This window comes from Chrysochloris asiatica, unplaced genomic scaffold, assembly GCF_000296735.1.
Source record: "Chrysochloris asiatica unplaced genomic scaffold, ChrAsi1.0 scaffold00058, whole genome shotgun sequence".
In the NCBI taxonomy this organism is placed as follows: domain Eukaryota; kingdom Metazoa; phylum Chordata; class Mammalia; order Afrosoricida; family Chrysochloridae; genus Chrysochloris; species Chrysochloris asiatica.
This window is the reverse complement of record NW_006408576.1, coordinates 16,406,950-16,426,996: the sequence shown is the minus strand read 5'-3', so window position 1 is coordinate 16,426,996 and position 20,047 is coordinate 16,406,950. Positions and strand designations below refer to the sequence as shown.

At 43.3% G+C, this 20,047-nt stretch overlaps 1 protein-coding gene and 1 pseudogene across 1 annotated transcript; both read right to left on the bottom strand.

Moving 5' to 3' along the window:
- Positions 1-3,542: 3,542 nt before the first annotated feature.
- LOC102819888 lies at positions 3,543-9,412 on the bottom strand (annotated as a pseudogene).
- Positions 9,413-10,291: 879 nt separating this feature from the next.
- On the bottom strand, positions 10,292-12,822 carry LOC102828797 (DNA-binding protein inhibitor ID-2-like). The gene is made up of 3 exons (XM_006863978.1): positions 12,288-12,822; positions 11,889-11,952; positions 10,292-11,085 (listed from the first exon to the last, which is right to left on the bottom strand). Exons 1-2 carry the CDS (start codon positions 12,633-12,635, stop codon positions 11,896-11,898), a joined length of 405 nt encoding a protein of 134 aa, XP_006864040.1. The 5' UTR covers positions 12,636-12,822; the 3' UTR covers positions 10,292-11,085; positions 11,889-11,895.
- Positions 12,823-20,047: the final 7,225 nt, after the last annotated feature.

Genomic DNA, 20,047 nt, shown 5'->3' with positions numbered 1-20,047 from the left:
GGTTGACAAATTTTTTTCTTTCAGAGTTTTGTATATGTCATTCCATTACCTTCTTGCCTGCATGGTTTCTAGATTAGTTTTATTGGTTCTTCTTTATAGGCAACTTTTTGTTTTTCCAGAACTACTCTCAGGATTGTTCCCTTGTCTTTGATTTTGGAAAGTTTGATTGCAATGTGTCTTGGTGATTTTTTTTGGAATTTATCCTGTTTGTGTTTCATTCAGTTTCTTGTTGCTTATCTTTTCGTTTTTCATTATGTTAAGGAACTTTTCTTCCAACAACTCTTCTTCTGTGCTTCTTATTGTCTCTTCCTGTTCTGGAATTCTAATAACCCATAAGTTATTCTTTTTCATGTTATCCCACATAACTCTTAAGCTTTCTAAGATCCTTTTTCTAGAATATTAGTATTGTTCTCAATTTATATTCAAGCTCATTAATTTATGCTTCCATTGTTAGTCTTCTCCTTTGTCCTTTCAATGTATTGTCCATTTCTGAAATCTTAGTATTAATAGTCTGGATTTCTAATTGCAGGCTTTGTATTGTTTCAAAATTTGTATTTATTTTGCCTGTTTTTTTGTTTTTGTTTTTTGTTTTTGCAGTGTTTTCCTGAATTCTAAAGGTTTGTGTGTGTGTGTATGTGTTCTTCTTGCTTTCTTCAATCTTTCTGAGTATCATTCTTCTGAATTCTTTTTCAGTTAGTTCCATTACCTTTTCTTCCTCAGAAATGTTTTCTGTCACTGAAACTTGGTCATTTGTTTGTTTATTATGTGAGTGGAAATTGTCTCTTATCTCCAAGGCATTGTGAGGTTGTTGTATTTGTAAAACAGTATAGTTTTTGGATCCATGGATCCGGGAGTGTGTGTGCTGCATTTCAAGGAGCTCAGGAGATAGTTGTGGAGGGGAGGTACAGTAGAGCATCCTAGGTACAGTTCCTATTGGACTTAGTGTTGTCCATGTTCAGGGCATGGACAGTGGAATGGGAAATAGTTAATGGGGACACTTGATGGAGCTGGTTTTAGTGTTTGTTAGGACCACAGGGAAGTTGGAGTCAGGGTAACTGGTTAAATGCTGATCTGGTGGCTCTGCAGGTTTTGTAGGTCTGGAGCTGAGCTCCCCTGAATCCAGGCACCAAAATAGCACACCAAAGTGGTGCAGCTAGTCCCCACCTCACACTGGCATGATTCCCATCTGCAGGGTTTGAGCTATGGGGTGGATGAGGGTGGGAGCTGGCCGCATCTCTGGTTGCCAAGGAAGTGTGGGGAAAAAAAGGGACTTGCGTCTGTGTGAATCTGCTCTGCCAGGCCTCCTTCTGTTGATAAAGCTGTTCACAAGATGGCCGAGCCTCATCTGGCCAACCATTCATCAGTCAGTCTCCCTCTCTTACTGTCCCTACTCAGCTTCTTCTCCCAGCAAGCACTCTATCCGCTTCTTTAAACCTTTCTTCTGAAGTTCAGTGTGCCAAAATTTTCTTCTGTGTCTGTTTAATTTGGTCTCTCATATCTTTGTTGTAGAGGGTTCATGTAGTGTGTATGCCTAGTCTATCATTTTGCTGGAAGTCTCTTGGCTATAGTCTTTATCTACCAATGCATCTTGATTGCATGTTTGACCAATTTCAGACTGAAGAAGTTGGTAGAATTCTTCATTTCTTCATCATTAGCTTTAGTGATTTGTGCATAAATTTGAATAATAGTTGTATTAACTTGTCTTCTTTGTAGGCATATAGACTTTATCCAATTACAGACAACTTTGCATTTCAAGATAGATCTTGAAATGATGTTTTTTTATGATGAATGTGATGTTATTTCTTTTCAATTTGTCATACTTGGCATAATTAGCGATATAGTTTTCCAGTTCAGAATAACCAATACCAGTCCATTTCAGGTCACTAATGCCTAGGATATTGTTCTTTATGTATTGCATTTCATTTTTTGGCAACTTCCAATTTTCCTAGGTTCATACTTTACATTTCACATTCCAATTATTAATGGGTGTTTAAAGCTGTTCTCATTTTGCGTCATACACCATCAGCAAATGAAGGCCGTGAAAACTGCTTAATAATTGGAAAGTGAAATGTAAAGTATGAATCTAGGAAAATTGGAAGTCATCAAGAAAACATGATTCTACGTAACCTTAGAACGTAGTAACTTTATTGTATATCCCCTGTAGATATAGTCTAAGGACAAAAAGAACTGCAAAGAAACTGTAAACTTCACTTATTAGTCTCATTGTTAGCAATAATATTGGTATTGTTAGTTTTAAATTATTATATGTATAAGGTAGGATAAAGCAAAGAAGTAGTTATATTAATTTTAGTAGAAACTAAGATTTTCAGGGATGTGAGATAAAAAATATAAGGAAATAAAAGCCCTGAAATCTTATATTTAAAGTGAAAATATCAATTTAAACTCATGTTTTGCTTAAAAACAAACAAACATATTTCTCTAGCTTTGCACTGGAAATGACTGAAAGCCGAGACAGTCAGTAGTAATAATCAACCTCTACATCCAGTTTATGATTTCTAAACCGTTCACCACTCAAAGAAACCAGGGTTCCTTGGAGAAATGTCTGAGTCTCGATCTAGGATAGGGCATAGAACTAAAACTGAAAGGGAGACAAATATATAATAAAGCTCTTTGGACTAATGAAGGTTTCTAGGACACCGATTCATTCTAAATGATAAATAAAGAGAAATAGGTAAGCACTTATTCTGCCTTTCTAGTATTAACTGTATTTCAGATACTCATTAAAAAGTCTAGAATTAGAAAATCATCATTTTGCAAGTGTGGTGCTGTAGGATAAGAACTGGACTAACCGAAAGGTCAGTGGTTCAAACCCACCAACCATTCCTTGGAAATCCTATAAAGGGTTTTTTGTTATTTACTTTAAACAAGTTTTTATTACACAGAGGTCACAGAATCACAATGATTCCTACTCTCCACAGAAAGGCTGCTTCTTTACTTCTCATCTAATGATGGGAGTCCTGGTGTGGCACCATAGAATAAGCACTCGACTTCAAGTCTGGTTTGGACCCCAACGTCGGCAGTTCAAATTCATCAGTCGCTCCTCAGAAACCCTATATGGGGTCGCTATGAGTCAGAACTGACTCAGCGTTGAAAGGAATACATTGGTACTGGCTCTTGCACCCAGTATCAAGAATATACAAGTGTCTTTTTACTCAAAAATACAAAAGAAATTATTTGTGTTGTTATTATTGTTGTTAAGTGCCATAGAGTCAATTCCAACCCATAGTGACCCTGCATAGGGTTTCCGAGGAGCAGCTTAAATTGACTTTGCAGTCAGTGCATTAACCCACAGCGCCACACTTCAAATGATCTGTAGGCATGGGCAATGACAACAGTAAACCATCATATAGTGTCAGCTGAAACTAGTAACTGATGGTTATAAGTGATTTTCTTAAACATCAGCCAGCCTTTTCTTCAGACATTTCCTTCTGATTAAATGACTTTTCTGACGTTATTGGTGGGGACACTGCCTTCAGCTTTGTCACAGTTTATTGATAAATGGTAAAGCACTATTCTACGAATTAGAACATGCCACCTGCCATATCTCCGATACCACCTCCCAATCCACTCATTCTGCCCATGCCAGGGTCCTTCTCTTCTTTGGGAATTTCTGTGACTACAACTTGTGCTGTGGTTAACAGGGAGGTCACTCCAGCAGCCTCCAATAAAGCAGCTCTTACAACCTTGGCTGGATCAATGATTCCTTTTTCTACCGTAATGACAAAAATCTCCAAGCATAGCATCATAATCAACTTCTGAAGAACTCTGCATACTTTTCTCAACTATCTATTATCTTTCAACATGTGCATTCTTAGCAATAGTCATAGGATGGAATTTGAGTGTTCCTTTAATAATTTCTATACCAATTTTCTTTTATCTTCATTTGCTGGAGTTAGTGAGTCCAAGGCAGAGCACAGCCACCTCCAAGAACAATGCCCTCTTCAACAGCAGCTTGTCTTGCATGAGGTCATCTGGAATGCTCTTTCTTTTCATTCCATTCCATATCATTTGTCCCACCAACGTTTAGCACAGGTACTCCCTGTGAAACTTTTGCCAGACGTACAGCAATTAGACATCACAACTAGAGAATATAAAACGGCTCCTCATCTAACATGGGCTTATGCCAAAGATGTAAAATCACTAGTTGTGATGTCTAATTGCTCAACGATTTCTTGAATACATGTTTCAATTTGAGTTTTGTCACCTTTTCAAGAGCAGGGTATAATCTTTGGTCAGAATGACATCTCCAACTTTGCCTAAGTCATTAGACCGAACATCTTCAAGATTTAGTGTTAATTCTCCTCCTCCAAATACTGTACCACCAGTAACGATAGCCATGTCTTTAAACAGTTCTTTCTACTGTCACCCAAACCGGAAGCTTTAATGGCTACAACCCGAAGACCAACTTTTAGCCTCAGTCAAATTTCATGCCTTTCAATAATTTCTAGCTCACCATTCAAGGTTTTTCCATCTTTTACTGTGATGACACCCTTTCTTCCAACCTTGTTTATGGCATCAGAAACAATGGTGCCAATTTCTTTGTTTTCATTTGCAGAAATTATAGCAACTTGAGAATAAGTAAACAAAATTTCTTCAGGAGTTGCCACAGGTTTAGAAGCCTTCTTAAGTTCAGCAATTAGAGCATTAAGAGCTATAATAACACACAGCTCCTGATTTCCACAGGATTAGCACCTTTGCTAATCTTCTTGAAATCTTCCTTGGCAACACAGCATGCCAATACAGTAGCAGGGGTGTTGCCATCCCCAGCCTCTTCCTTTGTGTTGTTGGCAACATCAGGTACAAGGTTGGCCCCAGTATTTTTGTACTGATCCTTTCAGTCAATGGACGTAACAACAATCACACCATCTTTTGTTATTTTGGGGTTTCCCCAATTCTGTTCAATAATCACAGTTCTTCCCTTTGGTCCCATAATAACCACTACAGCATCGATTAAAAGGTCTACACCTTGAAGCATTAGGACTCAGCTGTCTGTGCCAAATTTTACATCTTTGGCATAAGCCTGAGTTACATGAGGAGCCAGTACCCTGGACACTGGCCTCATCTGTGGAAAGACTGCAAGTAATCAGAGTGTTTCTGTGGGGGGCGGCAGGCGGGCTTTTGGGCGCATGGAGAAGAAGGCCCTCAATGTGGAGGGATGGAGGCTACTATGCTTTGTTCCACTTGAAATAATATCCTGGGAATCCCATATCAAGGTATAAATAGTCCTCTAACAGGTGAATCACTATGGATGTACTATGAATTTTTCAACCATTCCCCTACTGAATGACATTTGGGTTGTTTCCAATCATTTGCTTTAAAAAATAATACCAACTTTATCAACATAATACATGCATTATTTCATATTTTTTCCAGGTAACTTTGGGATAGATTTTTAGGAGTGGGACAGCTGTATTAAAAACAAACAGACAAAAACTTCTGTGATTTTGCTAGATATTGCCAAATTCCTCTACCTAGGACTTGTAACAGGGAATGTGGTGGCTCTGTAGGATAAGCACTGGACTATGAACAACAAGGTCAGCAATTCAAGCCCACCAGACTCTCTGGGCAGAAAGATGAGGCTTTCTGCTCCTACAAAGGTTCACAGCCTCAGAAACCCTATATAGCGTCGCTGTGAGTTGGAACTGACTTGATGGCACTTAACAACAGCAGGGTGGTACCATTTTATGTCATCCTCAGTCTTGTCAAGAAAGTATATTGCCAAAGTTTTGCCCATCTGATACTGATCATCTTGTGTGTTTAAAAGTCAATTTATTACCTTTTCTGGATGATTTATTTATAGAGTTTTCAGTGTAAATTAGTAATTTAAGTAGTATTACTGTTTCTTTTGCTTATTTTTAATTGCTTCGCTGGACTTTTTTGCCTCTGTTTTTATATGTGTGGCATATAAGCTTAACTAAAGGCTTTTGAGAACAGACATGCCTAATATATAAGTTTAAGTGCTTGTTTACTGTGATCAGTCTCCTTATAACCTTTTGTAAAGTTGGGATTACATATTAGACCCTTTAATTTTATCTTCAATGCCTCATACCTAGATTTCATATTTAATATATGTTTATTATTCTGTGCTATGTTGTTGTTGTTATGTGCCGAGGAGTCGGTTCCAACTCATAGCGACCCCGTACAGGGTTTCCGAGGTTGTAAATCTTTACGGGAGCAGAAAGCCTCATCTTTCTCCCACGGGACAGCTGGTAGTTTCGAACTGCTGATCTTGAGGTTCATAGTCCAATTCGTAACCATTATGCTACCAGATCAGAACCACTTCTCAGTTCATTAATTTTCTCTTAAGTAATTTTTAATCCGGATTTTAACTTTTTCAATGAGTTCTTAATTTTTGGTGGTGCCATGTGTTAGGTGTTGGGCTGCTAACCACAAGGTTGGTGGTAAACTCACTAGACCTCTTCAGGAGAAAGATGAGACTGTCTTTTCACTCCTGTAAAGATTTACAGTCTCTAAACCCCTCTGTTGGGTTGCAATAATCCAAAATTAATTTGATGACAGTGGGTTTTTATGGCATACTTAGTACATCTGTTTTAGTTTCAAACCTGTTTTTTCTTTTTATTTATAGTATCTTATACTTTTAATTTATTCTTTAAATTCTTTAGTTATTTCAGTCATTCTTTACAGACTTTATAGTTATTTGGCTTCTTTCTTGTCATTTTGTGAGCTTATTCTCTTACGGTATATTATTTCCCAACCTTTTTTATTAGAATCTCTTATTTAATGCCTAACTGAAAGGAAATTTAAATGATAACTTTATTTTCAGTAAATTTAAATTTACTTTACTTTCAGTAAATTTAAATTTAAATGATAACTTTACTTTCAGTCCTGAGAAACCTATAGAGCACTTCTACTCTGCACATGGGTCACCAAGAGTCAGAATCGACTGGATGGTGAGAAACAACAACCTTAAGATCTAGAATAAGATAAAGATGCTCACTTTTACCTCTTCTTTAACATAACATTAGAGGTCTTGGTTAATGTTATTAAACAGTTTTTTAAAAAGGTGGGAAGAAAGAATGGAAAGCATTTTGCTTCACAATTCAATCAGAAAGCTCTTTAATATCTGATACATTAAAAAAAATTTTTTTTTAAGTACAGGCTAGCATCTAATAGAGTGAATGTAGGCGCTAATCTCCAAAAGTATTTACGTTATGGAGTAAAAATGAAATGGGATCCATATATGTAAACGATTGTGCTAAAGCAGTGTAAGTGCTAGAGGCATGATATTTCATGTTATCATTAATTTTTTCTTAAATAAATGAACTTTATTAAACGTTAAGTATGGGGAAAGAATTGACTTTGGGTGCTAATTACAAAATCATTTAACAGTGCAGATCCAGAACATTTACCAAGTTGTTATTCCATTTTTTTTAAAAAGTTTTTATTGTGAATTGAGTGAAAGTTTATAGGGCAGATCATCAGTTTTACATTCAACAAATCATATACTTTGTTTCATCACAATGATTATAATATATCTCCTCCATGTACCATCAGTTAACAGTATTTCTCTCTATTCATTTTAGCTTTTTTTTTAAACACGCAGGCATATATAATAATTTAAACAAACAAAGGGCACATTCTACAAGTCTGCCTCCTGGCCACCAGCTCTCAGATCCTCTCTTCCTATGAAGTTAGAGTCCTCAGGTGCTCCCTCTCTCCATGTCCCCATCTCTGCCTTCATCTCTGGTGTCGCTGCTTCTCTAGAAGGTCTCCCATTCAGCTTGTGCTCTTTTTCCCTAGGGTCCTCTGTTTCTGGATTGTAAGATTAACGACTCCCCCGTTTTTGTTTAAAAACTTCTACCTTTACAATTGTGACAGTTGCAACCAGTCATAATAACAATTATTCACTATTGAATCATAAGAATCTTATCCCCATCTCTTTTCACCAGACCCATCTATACAAGATGAAAAAAATTCAGTGGGGACTCTATCTTCCCCGGCACACTCTTAAACTAAAGGATCACTCGTTTTTTAAAGACTATTTCCCTCGTGTTTACTCCCTGATGAACGTTCCAGTTCGTGAGCCGCTTTCTTCTTTTGAACCAGAGGGTGGCGCTCGGCCTCCACCAGCCGTGCCGCCCTCCTAAAGCAGCCTCCCAAGAGCCGTGCTAAGTCTCAGAAAGTCCCTACTCCAAAAGGTGCAGCCTGTACTTTGATGCTTTAACTTTGGGTCGTTGTCAAAATACTGTAGATAGGTCCTTACTTTCAGTGACCATGCAGAAACTAGAAAGAACCTGCCCTCGCCATGCTGTCCCACATTTGGCTAAAGGCCTTGTGGACCCTCCATCAGAGAGAGACCCCCTCACTCCCATCCAAGCAAACCACGTCTGGCTCCACTACATCAAACAGCCTTAGGTGCCACAGAGATTGAGGAGGGCAGTCGGAGCGGCTGGTTGCTGCTACGCCCGCCAGTCCCCCTTCCACTGCCCCCCCCCCCCAATTAGAGCCAGGGAAGGATGGGGGAAGCAACGCCTTATTCCTTGTGTTTCCAGCCCTCCCCCTGCTAGGGACTCTGTCTTCCGTGGGGGATAACGGTTCACTGAAGGATGGCACAACTCTGGTGGGGGACAACAGGTGGCTAGAACTTTAACAATTCGAAAAAGATTATCAGCGATGAGATGAACTTCGTGTTCCAGGTTGGCCCGGGGCTGGTTTCCCACCCAAGTGCCGCAGCCAGAGCCCCCCACCCCCACCCCACGCCACTTCCCTCTGAGTGTATGATTATTAACATGAATACCATTACGTAAGCTTTTCGAGATCAAAGCCCGTGTTCATTCAAGGGTCCCATTTGACTCACAACCGCCGGTGGATTAGGGCAACGTGCTTTCAATGTCCAGAGCAGTCCCTTCCTAAGGCCTGCAAGGCTTCCAAGGCCCTTGATCTACTGCGCCGCCTCAGGAGGCACCACAGAAAGTAGGGTCCTGGGGCAGGGGCCGCAACTCTGGGGCTGGAGAAACCCAGGACGAGTCTTGGCACCGCAGAAAGTCACTGCTGCTCCGGCTGCGAAGGTGCGGCCGGCAGAGGGAGCCTGGTGTCTGGGAATGGCCGATGGTTCCCGGAGTCCCGAAGCTTCGAGCTGGGTCTCCCCTGAGCGACCATCTCGGGCCTCCCCACTCAGTGCCCCCGCCCCCAGCTCCTGGGCTTGGGAACTCTGAACTCGGGAGGTCTGAGTTGAGGGCTTGCGGCCAGCCTTCTCCCCAAACCTCCAGTTCACTATAACCGGTGCTGGGCGGGTGATGGATTTGGTGTCAAGGGCTGGGAAACGCTGCCTGGGCAGACACGGTGGCGCCACCCAAACACCTGCCAAAGGTGGGACAGCCCCCACAGCCTTCCCCGCCCGGGTCCAACCTCTTCCTTCTCCAGTTCCCATTCACTTGGGCCCAGCCTCCCAGAACCTCCTCCGACCCTAGAGTTTTTCCAAACACATCTATATTAAACATGTTAAAGCCGCGGTCAAGTTTTACCACAAAATTGCTACTTTTTTTAACTTGAAAGGGCTTCCGTCTCCCGGTCCCTTTCCTTCCCCAGGGTGGGCCATGGACGAAGTGCGACTTTAGCCAGCCAACTTGTGGCACCGTAGGATAAACACTAGACTGCTAACCACTAGTTCGGTGGTTCAAACCCACCAGCTGATCTTTGGAAACCCTACAGTGTTACTATGAGTTGGAACTGATTTAACATCTTGGAAAGCAGGCCCAGCCAAAGTCGCTGTCCTGGCAGAGTTACAGGGGGAAGAAAATTAAAGAGAAGACTAAGAAGGCCTTAAGGGTTTAGGGACGTATTACAACTTAATTCCAATGGACCGTCAACCAGGCAACATGTTATCAGTACCAGAGCTCTGATCAATTCTGCAGTCATTGGGATTAACAGGCAGTTTCATTTACTCCAGTCCTACCCACTAAAATAGGCAGTCTTTCTGGACTCAAAACTTAATTTTGAATGGTCCATTTCCTAGGACTCTAAAGAGTCTTAATCCACAAACCCTGGTTTTACAGTCAAGGCACGGAACTCAGAAAATTCTATTCATGGACCTCCAGGTCTTGGTTAATGCTCCTAAAAAGCAGCCTTAGTTCTCCACCTACTATAAAGTGTCAGCACTGGCAACAAATCTTAATTAAGAGTCCTTTTTTCCTACACACTAGGCCCAAGGCTTAGGGGGTAAAGAGGTAGGGAAGAGATGAGGGAGAAGGTGTTGAAGAAGAGACAAGATATGAGAAAGAGACTTAAAAAATCATTTCAAATGCAGGTGTTGACTTCAGACATGTTTTATTATAATTTTATACAGTCTACATAAATTTGAACTTGTATTTATTTGGGTTCAGTTATAACATAGCATAATAAAAATCAAAGCACTGGTCCTCTGAAATGAAGCAGGCAATCACCATTCAATAAACACACTTGATTTATTTTGTATAAAAGGGTTAAGTTTACAACCAAACTTTTATAAAAAGTTTAGCATGAATAAGTACATCATTACACTTTTTTTTGCAGAAATATACATCTCTGCCCACTATACAAGAAAACTCTAATGAAAGAGTTCACAAGGTTTCACTCAATATATATATATTTATATATAAATATATACACAGCATTCAGTAGGCTTGCGTCAAAAATGTAATTTCTGACCAAAAGACTTCATTTAAGTAACTGAACACTGGATCCTTCTGGTATTCACGCTCCACCTTTGAAAAAAGGTAAAGTCTGCTTAAATTGGGCAATTCCTTGTGATTTTAATGTTTTCGCTCCCCATGGTGGGAATAGTATATAAAGAAATCCTTCCAACTGCAGAAAGGGCATTGAAAAGTCTTTTTCATAAATAACTATTATCAGTCCAGGTCATTCTCATGAAGACCCTGGGGAAGATGATCATTTAGTTTTCCTTCCATTTTTATTTTAATGGTCCATTCAATTTGTTGTTGTCTTCCCCTGTGAAACGGTTGAAATATTAAGTTCAGCGCCTTAAAAGATCCTGTGGAGTTGTTGTTGTTGTGCAAAAAAAACAAAACAAAACAAAACAAAAAAACACCACACAGTCATGAACACCTGCAAAAGATTGGGAAAGAAAGGCATGTTTAGGAGACTGTAACCTAAGGGCACAGAGGCGGGCAGACTGGCGTCAGGGGGAAGCCACAGTTTGAACATTTAACCAAACACTCAAAGATTGGGCAAACTCTGGCTTCCAGATGCAACACACATATTCGGCCTGGACATTGCAAATGAAACATTAAAATAGCGTAGACTCATGGGAAAAACTTCCCAACCTCGCAATCTCTTATTTGGATCTCCAATTGCAGTACTTAGAGGCGCCAGACTGCTTCTTGTAACAATTATTTGATTGAAAACAGTCCTTTAGTTAACATAACAGATAGGGAAAGCAGAATCCCACATCACAGGGTTTAAGGGATAGGGCAGCAATCCTCAACTAGCTGAAATCCCTGAGGACTCCAGTTTTAGGAAAGGAAGACCACTACGGAATTTGTGATAAGATTAATTACTGTGGAGGTTAGTACCTCATAGTACCAGAGTAATAGTAGAACGTAGCCTGGACCTTAATGTACTACAGAAGCCAACACACATCTCTCCTCAGTCATCCTTCATAGTAAGCTATTGGCATCGCTGTTTATTTTTAAAGGACAATGTTTTGTGATGTTAAGTAGCCACAACCAGCAGCCCCTTCATGTCTAGTGAGACAAAGTACTACGTGTAATACAACTTAGTAAACATTCATTTACTAAACCAAATTTTTACAGATCCAAGTATCCTCACCCAAGCAAATGAGAAGCACACGCGCACACAAACACTCCAAGAGGCAGTTCGACCAGCGGAAGACACAAGCAAACACTCACCGTTTACTTAGCCACAGAGTGCTTTGCTGTCATTTGACATTAACTCTGACGGGAATTCAGAAGCCTGTAAAGAGAAAGAGGACAAAATGTTAGATATCTTAAGGAGAAAATACCCCTCTCTCTTTTTAAAAGTAGCCCATAGAACACCAAGTTCCATTACACACGTTTAGGCTACATTTCAGACTCAAAGACAGCATGAACATGTCAGAACTTAGCAGCACTTAGCAGCAATCTTATGTACAGCTCAATCTACAGATTTTTAAAGAAAATTAAGTTAATAAGCTAGTCTTCAAATGACCGTCTCCAATCGTCTCGACAAAGAACCTATTAGTGACAGCTCAGATCATCGCTGAGGGCGAGCGGGCAGTGGGGCGGAGAGCGTCCGAGGGCAGGACTTACCTGTAAGGACAGAATACTGATGTCCGTGTTGAGAGTGGTCAGCGGCGTCCTGGAGGACGGGTTTTGCCCGGGCCTCTGGTGGTGAAGGCTGACAATAGTGGGGTGCGAATCCAGTGCGATCTGCAGGTCCAAGATGTAGTCGATGACGTGCTGCAGGATTTCCATCTTGCTCACCTTCTTGTTCTGGGGGATGCTGGGCACCAGCTCCTTGAGCTTGGAGTAACAGTCGTTCATATTGTACAGCAGACTCATTGGGTCGTCCACCGGGGTTTTGCTCCGGGAAATACCCAGATTGTGGTCCGAAAGGCTGTTTTTCCTAACAGACCTCACTGGACTGAACGCTTTCATATTAAATGTGGGTGGAAAGAGAAAATGAACTAAAAGGAAGCGAATTTAGCTCGGAGTTCAAGCAGCCTCCGCCGCCTGCCAAACTGCCCCTACTCTGCAGTGAGATCGCCTCAGAATGAAGCCGTGAGTCTGGCGGGGCGGCTTTTATCAGCACTCATCAAGCCGACACAATCGGGCTTCCCTTTGTTCTCATTGGTAGAAAGTGCCTTGTCCATCAGGCTGGTCGAGCATTCCCATTGGTGGGTGCGGAAACGGGGCAAGTGCTTGGTCCTTCCGCGTTCATAGCCAATCCCCGCGGGGTGGGCGGGGCGGAGCCAGCTGGGGCGGTAAATAGAGTCCAGTCTGCAGGAGCTGGGAGCCGCTAGCCGAGGGGCACGCAGGGCATTAAAATATACATTTTTTCATATACCAGTGCTTGGGGCTGGATGGAATCCCACGACACCTGCAGAACCTGCCTGAAGAGTGTGCTCCCTTGGAGCCTTCTGTACTGTTGAACTCTCTTTCAGCAATGAGTGACACGGGAAGTTCAGCATAGCAGAGGGAAAGGTTCATTTCACTGCAACCCACGGAATATCATTAAGAAAGAAAGAAAGCATTTCAGAAGAAAGTGAAAATGCAAGTAAACTTGCTCCTAAAAAGTGACGTTTGTAGGATGGTGTTGTGGGTTCGGTCTTATAAAATTAAAACCTATAGGCTTTTTGTTTTTAAGGGACTTAAACGTGCATTCAAGGGTAGGCTTAGTAGGGGTGGGGGGAGTTACAGACAGGAGCAGAAGCAGGAGTTATTGTAAATAGCAATAAGTATTCCGTGCAAACTGTGCCTTAACACAGCTGATGGCTAAGGAGCTCTAGGAGGCCTGACACTTGGGAGCTACTTTTCAAGAATGTTAAGTGCCAATGGAGTCGAGTCTGACTCATAATCGACCTTATATAGCGTTTCCTAGGCTTTCTGGGAGTAGGAAATCTCATCTTTCTCCCAAGGTGCATATGGTAGGCTCAAACCACTGGCTTTGTGGTTAGTGTTGTTCTTGTTAAGTGCCGTCCTGTGGATTCTGACTCAGAGACCCTGTATAGGGGTTCCAAGGAGCAGCTGTTGAGTTTGAACTGCTGATCTTACAGTTCAAACTGACCTTGCCGTCCAGCGCATTAACTCACAAAGCTACACCACTCCAATGCTTATCCTACAGTGCCACAAATAGGGAAGGGCTTTTTAAATGAACCTATGAATTGGAATTTCGGTAGTGTAGTGGTTACGAATCTGGCTGCGAACCGCAAGGTCGGCAGTTCAAAACTACCAGCTGTTCCGCGGGAGAAAGATGAGGCTTTCTGTTCCTGTAAAGATTTACAGCCTCGGAAATCCTGTACAGGGTCGCTATGAGTCGGAACCAACTCCGCGGCACATAACAACAACATATGTGTATGAAAGTTGAACAATGAGTAAGGAAGACCATATCAGAATTGATGTATTTGAGTTACGGTGTTGGTGCTGGCATAGTGGCAGCAGCAATGGACTGAAGTCTAACAACAATTATGATGATGTCACAGGACCAGTCGTTTCATTCTGTTGTGCATAAGGGTCATTATGGGTCTGAATGGAGTGGATGACCAACACCTAACACCAATTGGGAATCATTAGAATTTGCATATTGGAACCTATTTACATTGCTCATCAATGGCTGCTCAGCTGTGCCCTTCGCTTGTAGGCGGCCCTTATGTGGCTAATTATGCACAAATCATTGTTTCAGGTGTCACATTCTAGCACTGAGTATTTATTTCTAAAGCTTTGTGACCAGGGGTAGCTTTAGCTGTGGCTCTGCATCCTCACACTATTTTTTTCAATTGTCTTGTATTAAGTTTGGGATCTTAGAACTACTACTGTAGTAAACTTAGGTTTTTAATGTTCCCCCCCCCCCCTTTTTTTTTTCGGTTGTTGTTGTAAATGCTAATTTAAGAATGAATTCTTTCAATGTAAAAAATTTTACAGTTCTTATTTGAATGCTTTTCAGTTAATCCACACATAATTCTACCGGAATTGAAGACTTCAGAAATTAGCTGGGCTTGGTAATTCATAGTCCTCTAGAACACAATCAATTGGAAAATTTCACAACACGTAATATTCCTAAATCCATCTTTTGGATTGTTGTCATAATTGTGACTTCCTTGGCTAGTAAAAAAGGGGGCAGAATTGGAGAGATGCAAACAAAGCTCCATGAAGAGCATTTGAATCCTTCACTTGATGATTCATTCCTCAGCAGGTGGGCAAGGTGGCGGAGTCTGTTGGCCCAGCAACAGTCCAGGAGCCCTGGGGTTTCTCTCCAAGGCAGCTTGTTGGTGGTGCTGAGGTTGAAGCCTGGTCTCACTACAGTGAGGACGCTGGAGGAGCCAGACTTTCCGTGCAGAGTCACTGGAGTCCTGAAGATGGGACAGGCAATATGATTCCCCAAACTGTCACTGTCCCTGTCAGTGTCCCATCAGCTGAGTCTCTTCAGATCTGAAGGCTGGATGTGATTTACTCCCTGGGTCCCCCCACGGTTCGAGCCTTTTGATGTTCTTTGTGTGCATGTGTTGCTGTCACATACGTGCCACAGTGGAACAGATTTTGTTTTGACACTATTTTGGTTCATGATGTTATACTTTGACTATTTTACAATAATAGCCAATGTAAACAAACATCTTTGGGCTTCTGTGAAAATTACTTGTGATTCCTGGACACAGGCTATGTGCCATGGGAGCGTTCCCCAGCTTGTCCCAAGGCCAGCCTTGAGCCTGGCCAGAGGCGCAGCATGGGCGCCAATTTTATGCACTGGCAAAGCCCCTGGGGACAGTGCCGTCTCTCAGGGTCACTGTTGTACCCTGACATCATAAAATTGCTAACTATAGGGACAGTTTTGGGAGCTAGTTGCCAGATCAGAGCACAATGGGTCTGACTCTGTTGAACTGGACATCACTGATTCTCCAGGTACCTGTGATCAACCCATGCACCCACCCAAGGGACCAGACTGTTTGCCTCTACAAACCCCAGACGAAATCGCCTTGAAAATGATTTCTTCCTGGTGGGGGTGGCGAGATCATGTAGGAGCATTTTCTGTGGAGGCTAAAAGGCATTGGGAAAGATGTAAGGGCATATATACATGCGTGTTTGCATTTGAGACCTCTAAAGTTCAAAGGGTCCCAGCTGGAGAAAAGACCCTGGGTTTGCTCCATCTGGATATGGTGGGAAGGTGTGAAGGGCTTCCTGTGGGGGCTGGAGAGGCTGACCCACTAGGACACCCCCCATGGTAAAAACAAAAACAAAAACTACTGCTGTGGAAGTTACCTTCACATTTCAGGACTTCCTCACTTCTCCAGTGTCTGTGTTGCAGGCACTGCGGCACGGCTCCCATCTGCGTCCAGGCCCTGCGGGCTGTAATGAAAAGCAGCTCCGACCCGGAGCGCCAGGCGGGGCCGAGGCTGCTCTGCGGTCCCTGCAAGATATGGGGGGTGGGGGGGCAGGAGGCGGGGAGGAGCCTGGAGGGGGAGTGGAATTCTCAAGGTCCTTTTTGCACATCTGGCGCAATTGGGATTTCTCTCCTTTCTTCCCCCTGGTTTTGTTCTCACAGCTGTGTCCATTTCGCCTGTGACCCCCTGAGTGATCCCTGACAGGTGATGAATTGGCAGCAGCGGCAGTGGTGGCGGAGCTTGGGCCAGGCCGCGGAGGAGCTGGAGCCACTAGCCCCGGAGCAGACTCTCTGGCGCCAGGCGCGTGACGCCGCCCATTCACCGCCGCCCTCCAGCCTTGTCCTCGCGGCGCCGCTCAGGCGGCTGCCATGGCAACCGAGGCTGTCAGTCAGCAAGCGCGCCCAGCTGATCAATGCCTGTGAGACCCAGGCAGTTTCTAGCCTCACCTCGGCCCTTGGCTGCTCCAGGGCCTTCGAGCACCTGCAGCCAGTTGCTTAAGTTTCGAATTATTTGTGGGAAGCAAGAACAGAAGAAAGAGGAAAAAAAAAGAGAGAGCTGGAGAAGAAAGAAATCTTCCTTTTGTGAAAAAAGGCATAATGTGGCTTAGAGTTTGCCAAAGCAAACGGTTTTCTTTTCCTTATTTTTGCAATCTAGGCATTAGGTATTGGGAATTCAGAGTAAGAGAAGAGTACAGTGGATAACTTTCTTAGCGGATGATGAGATTTATTTATTCCTTTGGATCCTAGTATAGGATGATGTTGAACTGAATTCCTAAAAATACCTTTAAAATACCCTCCCATGTCAGCTTACACACACACACACACACACACTGCCATCCTCTTCTGAGCCCCTAGGTGGTGGTGGTTGTGTGCTGTTGGCTGTGTCCCAACTCACAGCGACCCTGTATAGGGTGTCTGAGGCTATACGTCTTTATAGGATTAGAAAGCCTCATTTTTCTTCTGAAGAGTGACTGGTAGATCTGAATTGCTGATCATATAGTTAGCAGTCCAGCTTGTACTCCACTACAGTATCAGGGCTCCTCTTGATCCCCTGAAGATAGTGTATATTTTGTTTCCAGAGCAGCCCACTACACACACCCTGTGAGACTGAAGAATATCCAGCCCCACTTTCCCCTTCTTGGTAGCCCTGCGTCTCCTCAATTCTTTCTCAGCTCCAAGAGGGGGAGCCGGCCATTTACTTCATTACCATTACAAAGTGGGTGTCCAGATTTAGTGGCCTTTACAGTGCTGCAATTTCAGCAGAGTAGATCAAGAGACCAGAAACTTTCAAATCAGCCTGCAGACACTAACGCCTCCTGGGTCTCTGGTTTATCTTGAGGGAAAGTCCCATGTTAAGAACCAGATGCCAACATTCTCGGACAGTTTATGGCAGCCGGACCCCTCAAGGGTGCTCATCTGCAATTTTGAGTGTTAATAGCAATTATTTATCATCTTTCCTGGAGAAGAGGGAACAGAAAGGAGGGCAACTGTTCTTGATTCTGTTATCTGGTTTAGCAGAGTTTATTGTGGTTTTCGAGGAAACAGCATCTGGATTATATAAGGGTTCAAGTTTTGCTTTGTTTGTTTAATACTTTGGCAAGAAGGAGCCTTTACCCTGAAATCAGATAACCGAATTTGGGTTTAAAACAGCTTTAAGTGAGGGGCAAAGAGCAGGGAAGAGAGTGTGCAAGCCCACAAAAAGCAAACAAGGAATGTTTATTTTTCTCCCTTTGGGTACTTTTTGAAGACCTTCCTAACCTTATAATTCTTGTCCCACACAGTTAATAAATTTCATTACCAAAGCGCTTCTGCTACTAAAATGACTTAATATTCATTACACACTGGTTTTTCCACAATTCCTTCTAGGCTTCCAGCATGGTCTTGTTTGCCCAGAGATTTTAAGAACACCAGGTAAAACTCCATGCTAAATCTGATTGCTTTCAAGGGTCTGATCCCCTTTTAGGGAGATCACCTTTCAGCTCCAGTCAAAAGAAAGCAGTTTTAGAAATTTTTGTGGAGGGGTAGATTTAACCACCAGCACAGCAAATATTTAGTTACAAATGCTGTGAAGTGCACCGATTAGTGGCCGCGTTTTGCTTTCACAAAGGATTTTCCTGTTACTTTTGTTCCGGTCACCAAATTAAAAAGAAAATTAACTTGAGTGAGAGATAAGGTCTGGAAAACAATCCCAGGCTGCCAGCGTGTTGGCGGGAGCGCTGCAGGCTGGCGTCGTGAAGTCTGCGCCGGTCGGGAGGCGCGCATGTCCGGCCGGCCATGCAGCTGTGCCCGCCCGTCCGGCGGCCCTGGGAAGCACTGCCGGCCTCGCGCCCCTAGCCGCTGCTGCTCTGTACATTGCAGTGCTCGAGTGAAAAGCACAGGCCGCCCACTGTTTGCCCAACAGTGTCTGTGGGAATTCATTACCAGTCTTCTCTAGCTAGCAACAAGGGAGGGTTTGTCCGGAATTAAACTACATCTTAATATTATAATGCGGCACATAAAGCAAAACCTGAGGCCCGGCTCTGGAGTCCCTAACAAGAAACACATTGTGCACCACCACCCTTTTATTTATTTATTTTTTTGGCCAAACCACGTTTGCATGCTGGCCTGTTTGAGAGAGCCAAGTCCATGACTTCAGTGATGAGGAACCCGCTGGCCCCGCACCCACGTCTTGGCCTCGGCGGGCTTAGGACAGCCACCAGGGTCGCCTGCCAATCCGTGTTCAAGCACTGGCTTCCGAGAGCCAGCCGGGACTCGCTCCGCTGCTGACACATTTCCTGCTTAAATAGCACTGTGTGGCCTCCCTTTTCCCCATCCTGTAGGCTGGTGCTGTCGATCGCCTCTGGGCACTGTTTTCACACCCCAGGCGGTGCCTACGTGGGTCACCTCCCTCCTTGGCACGTTAGCTGATGGATAATTTTTATATTTTTAAGTTTGACACCCCTCCTTCTTGCAGTCTTTTAAGGCTCAACCTTTAACACTCTTTACCACCCTAAAACTGACAATTCACAGACCGACCCCTCCCCAGTTAGAGAGCGCGGGTCCTTTAAGCCCCCAGCCACACGCCTGTCGCGTGTCACTGCTACCCCATTTCTTTGGGAAGGCAGGCGAGGGCGGGATTTAGGACTGAACTCCTCGGGGAGGTGAGCTCTGACGACCCTCCCCTCTCAGAGGCGGGGACCTGCAGGGACCTATGGGACTCCGGGCTAAACGGGCCGCATGGGGACTTGTGTGTAGCCTGGCGAGGTCAAATGCCCTGGGCAAAGAATTGCTTCTGCAGCTTGAGTGCAGGGACTGCAATCGTCAGCGGGGGTGGCAGTGAGGGGTGGGGGTTGTCACTTCTGGTGCCACACGTCGCTGACACCAGGAACCTCGTCTGTATTCAACATTGGGGGTATCCTTCAGCCAGATCCTGGAGAAAATACCGGGTGAATTTTTGTTTTAACTAGCATGACTGCTTTTCCCTGGAGGGCGCGTTTGTGTTTGTGTGTGTGTGAGAGAGAGTTGGACATTCCATTTCAAAGGGAAACGTGGGGGCGGTGCACAATCCTACTGCCATGTTTAAGGGAAGTTAAACATTCACATTTGGTAAGAATAATCTTTTACAAATGCATTCACAGCTCACTTCTTTTGCTTTTCACCTTGACCTATGAATTAGGAAAGGCACATGTTATTTCTATTATACAAAGAAATTAAAGCATAGCTGAATGAGAATGCTGTGTGGTGGCCAGACTCCAGCGCACTCCGTAGGAAATACACTTCCATAGGGCAAAAAGGTATATTTGACGTTAATTCTACAACTAGGTATTGATTACTTTTTTACTTTGTGATTTATTACAGCCCTGGATGGCTGAATTGCCCAGGGCTAGGAATTTCTGGAACATTTTGTTCTCACTTTCCCTCCAAAGTCAATGTTGAGTAACTGAGCTTGAACTTGTATTAACCAAAGGTCAGCTTAGATCTTAGGACATTTCAAACC

Coding starts and splice junctions, on each gene's coding strand:
- LOC102828797 (XM_006863978.1), bottom strand. CDS start 12,635: ATGAAAGCGTTCAGTCCAGTGAGGTCTGTTAGGAAAAACAGCCTTTCG. Junction 11,953..12,287: donor TCAGTATTCTGTCCTTACAG/GTAAGTCCTGCC, acceptor TTCTCTTTACAG/GCTTCTGAATTCCCGTCAGA.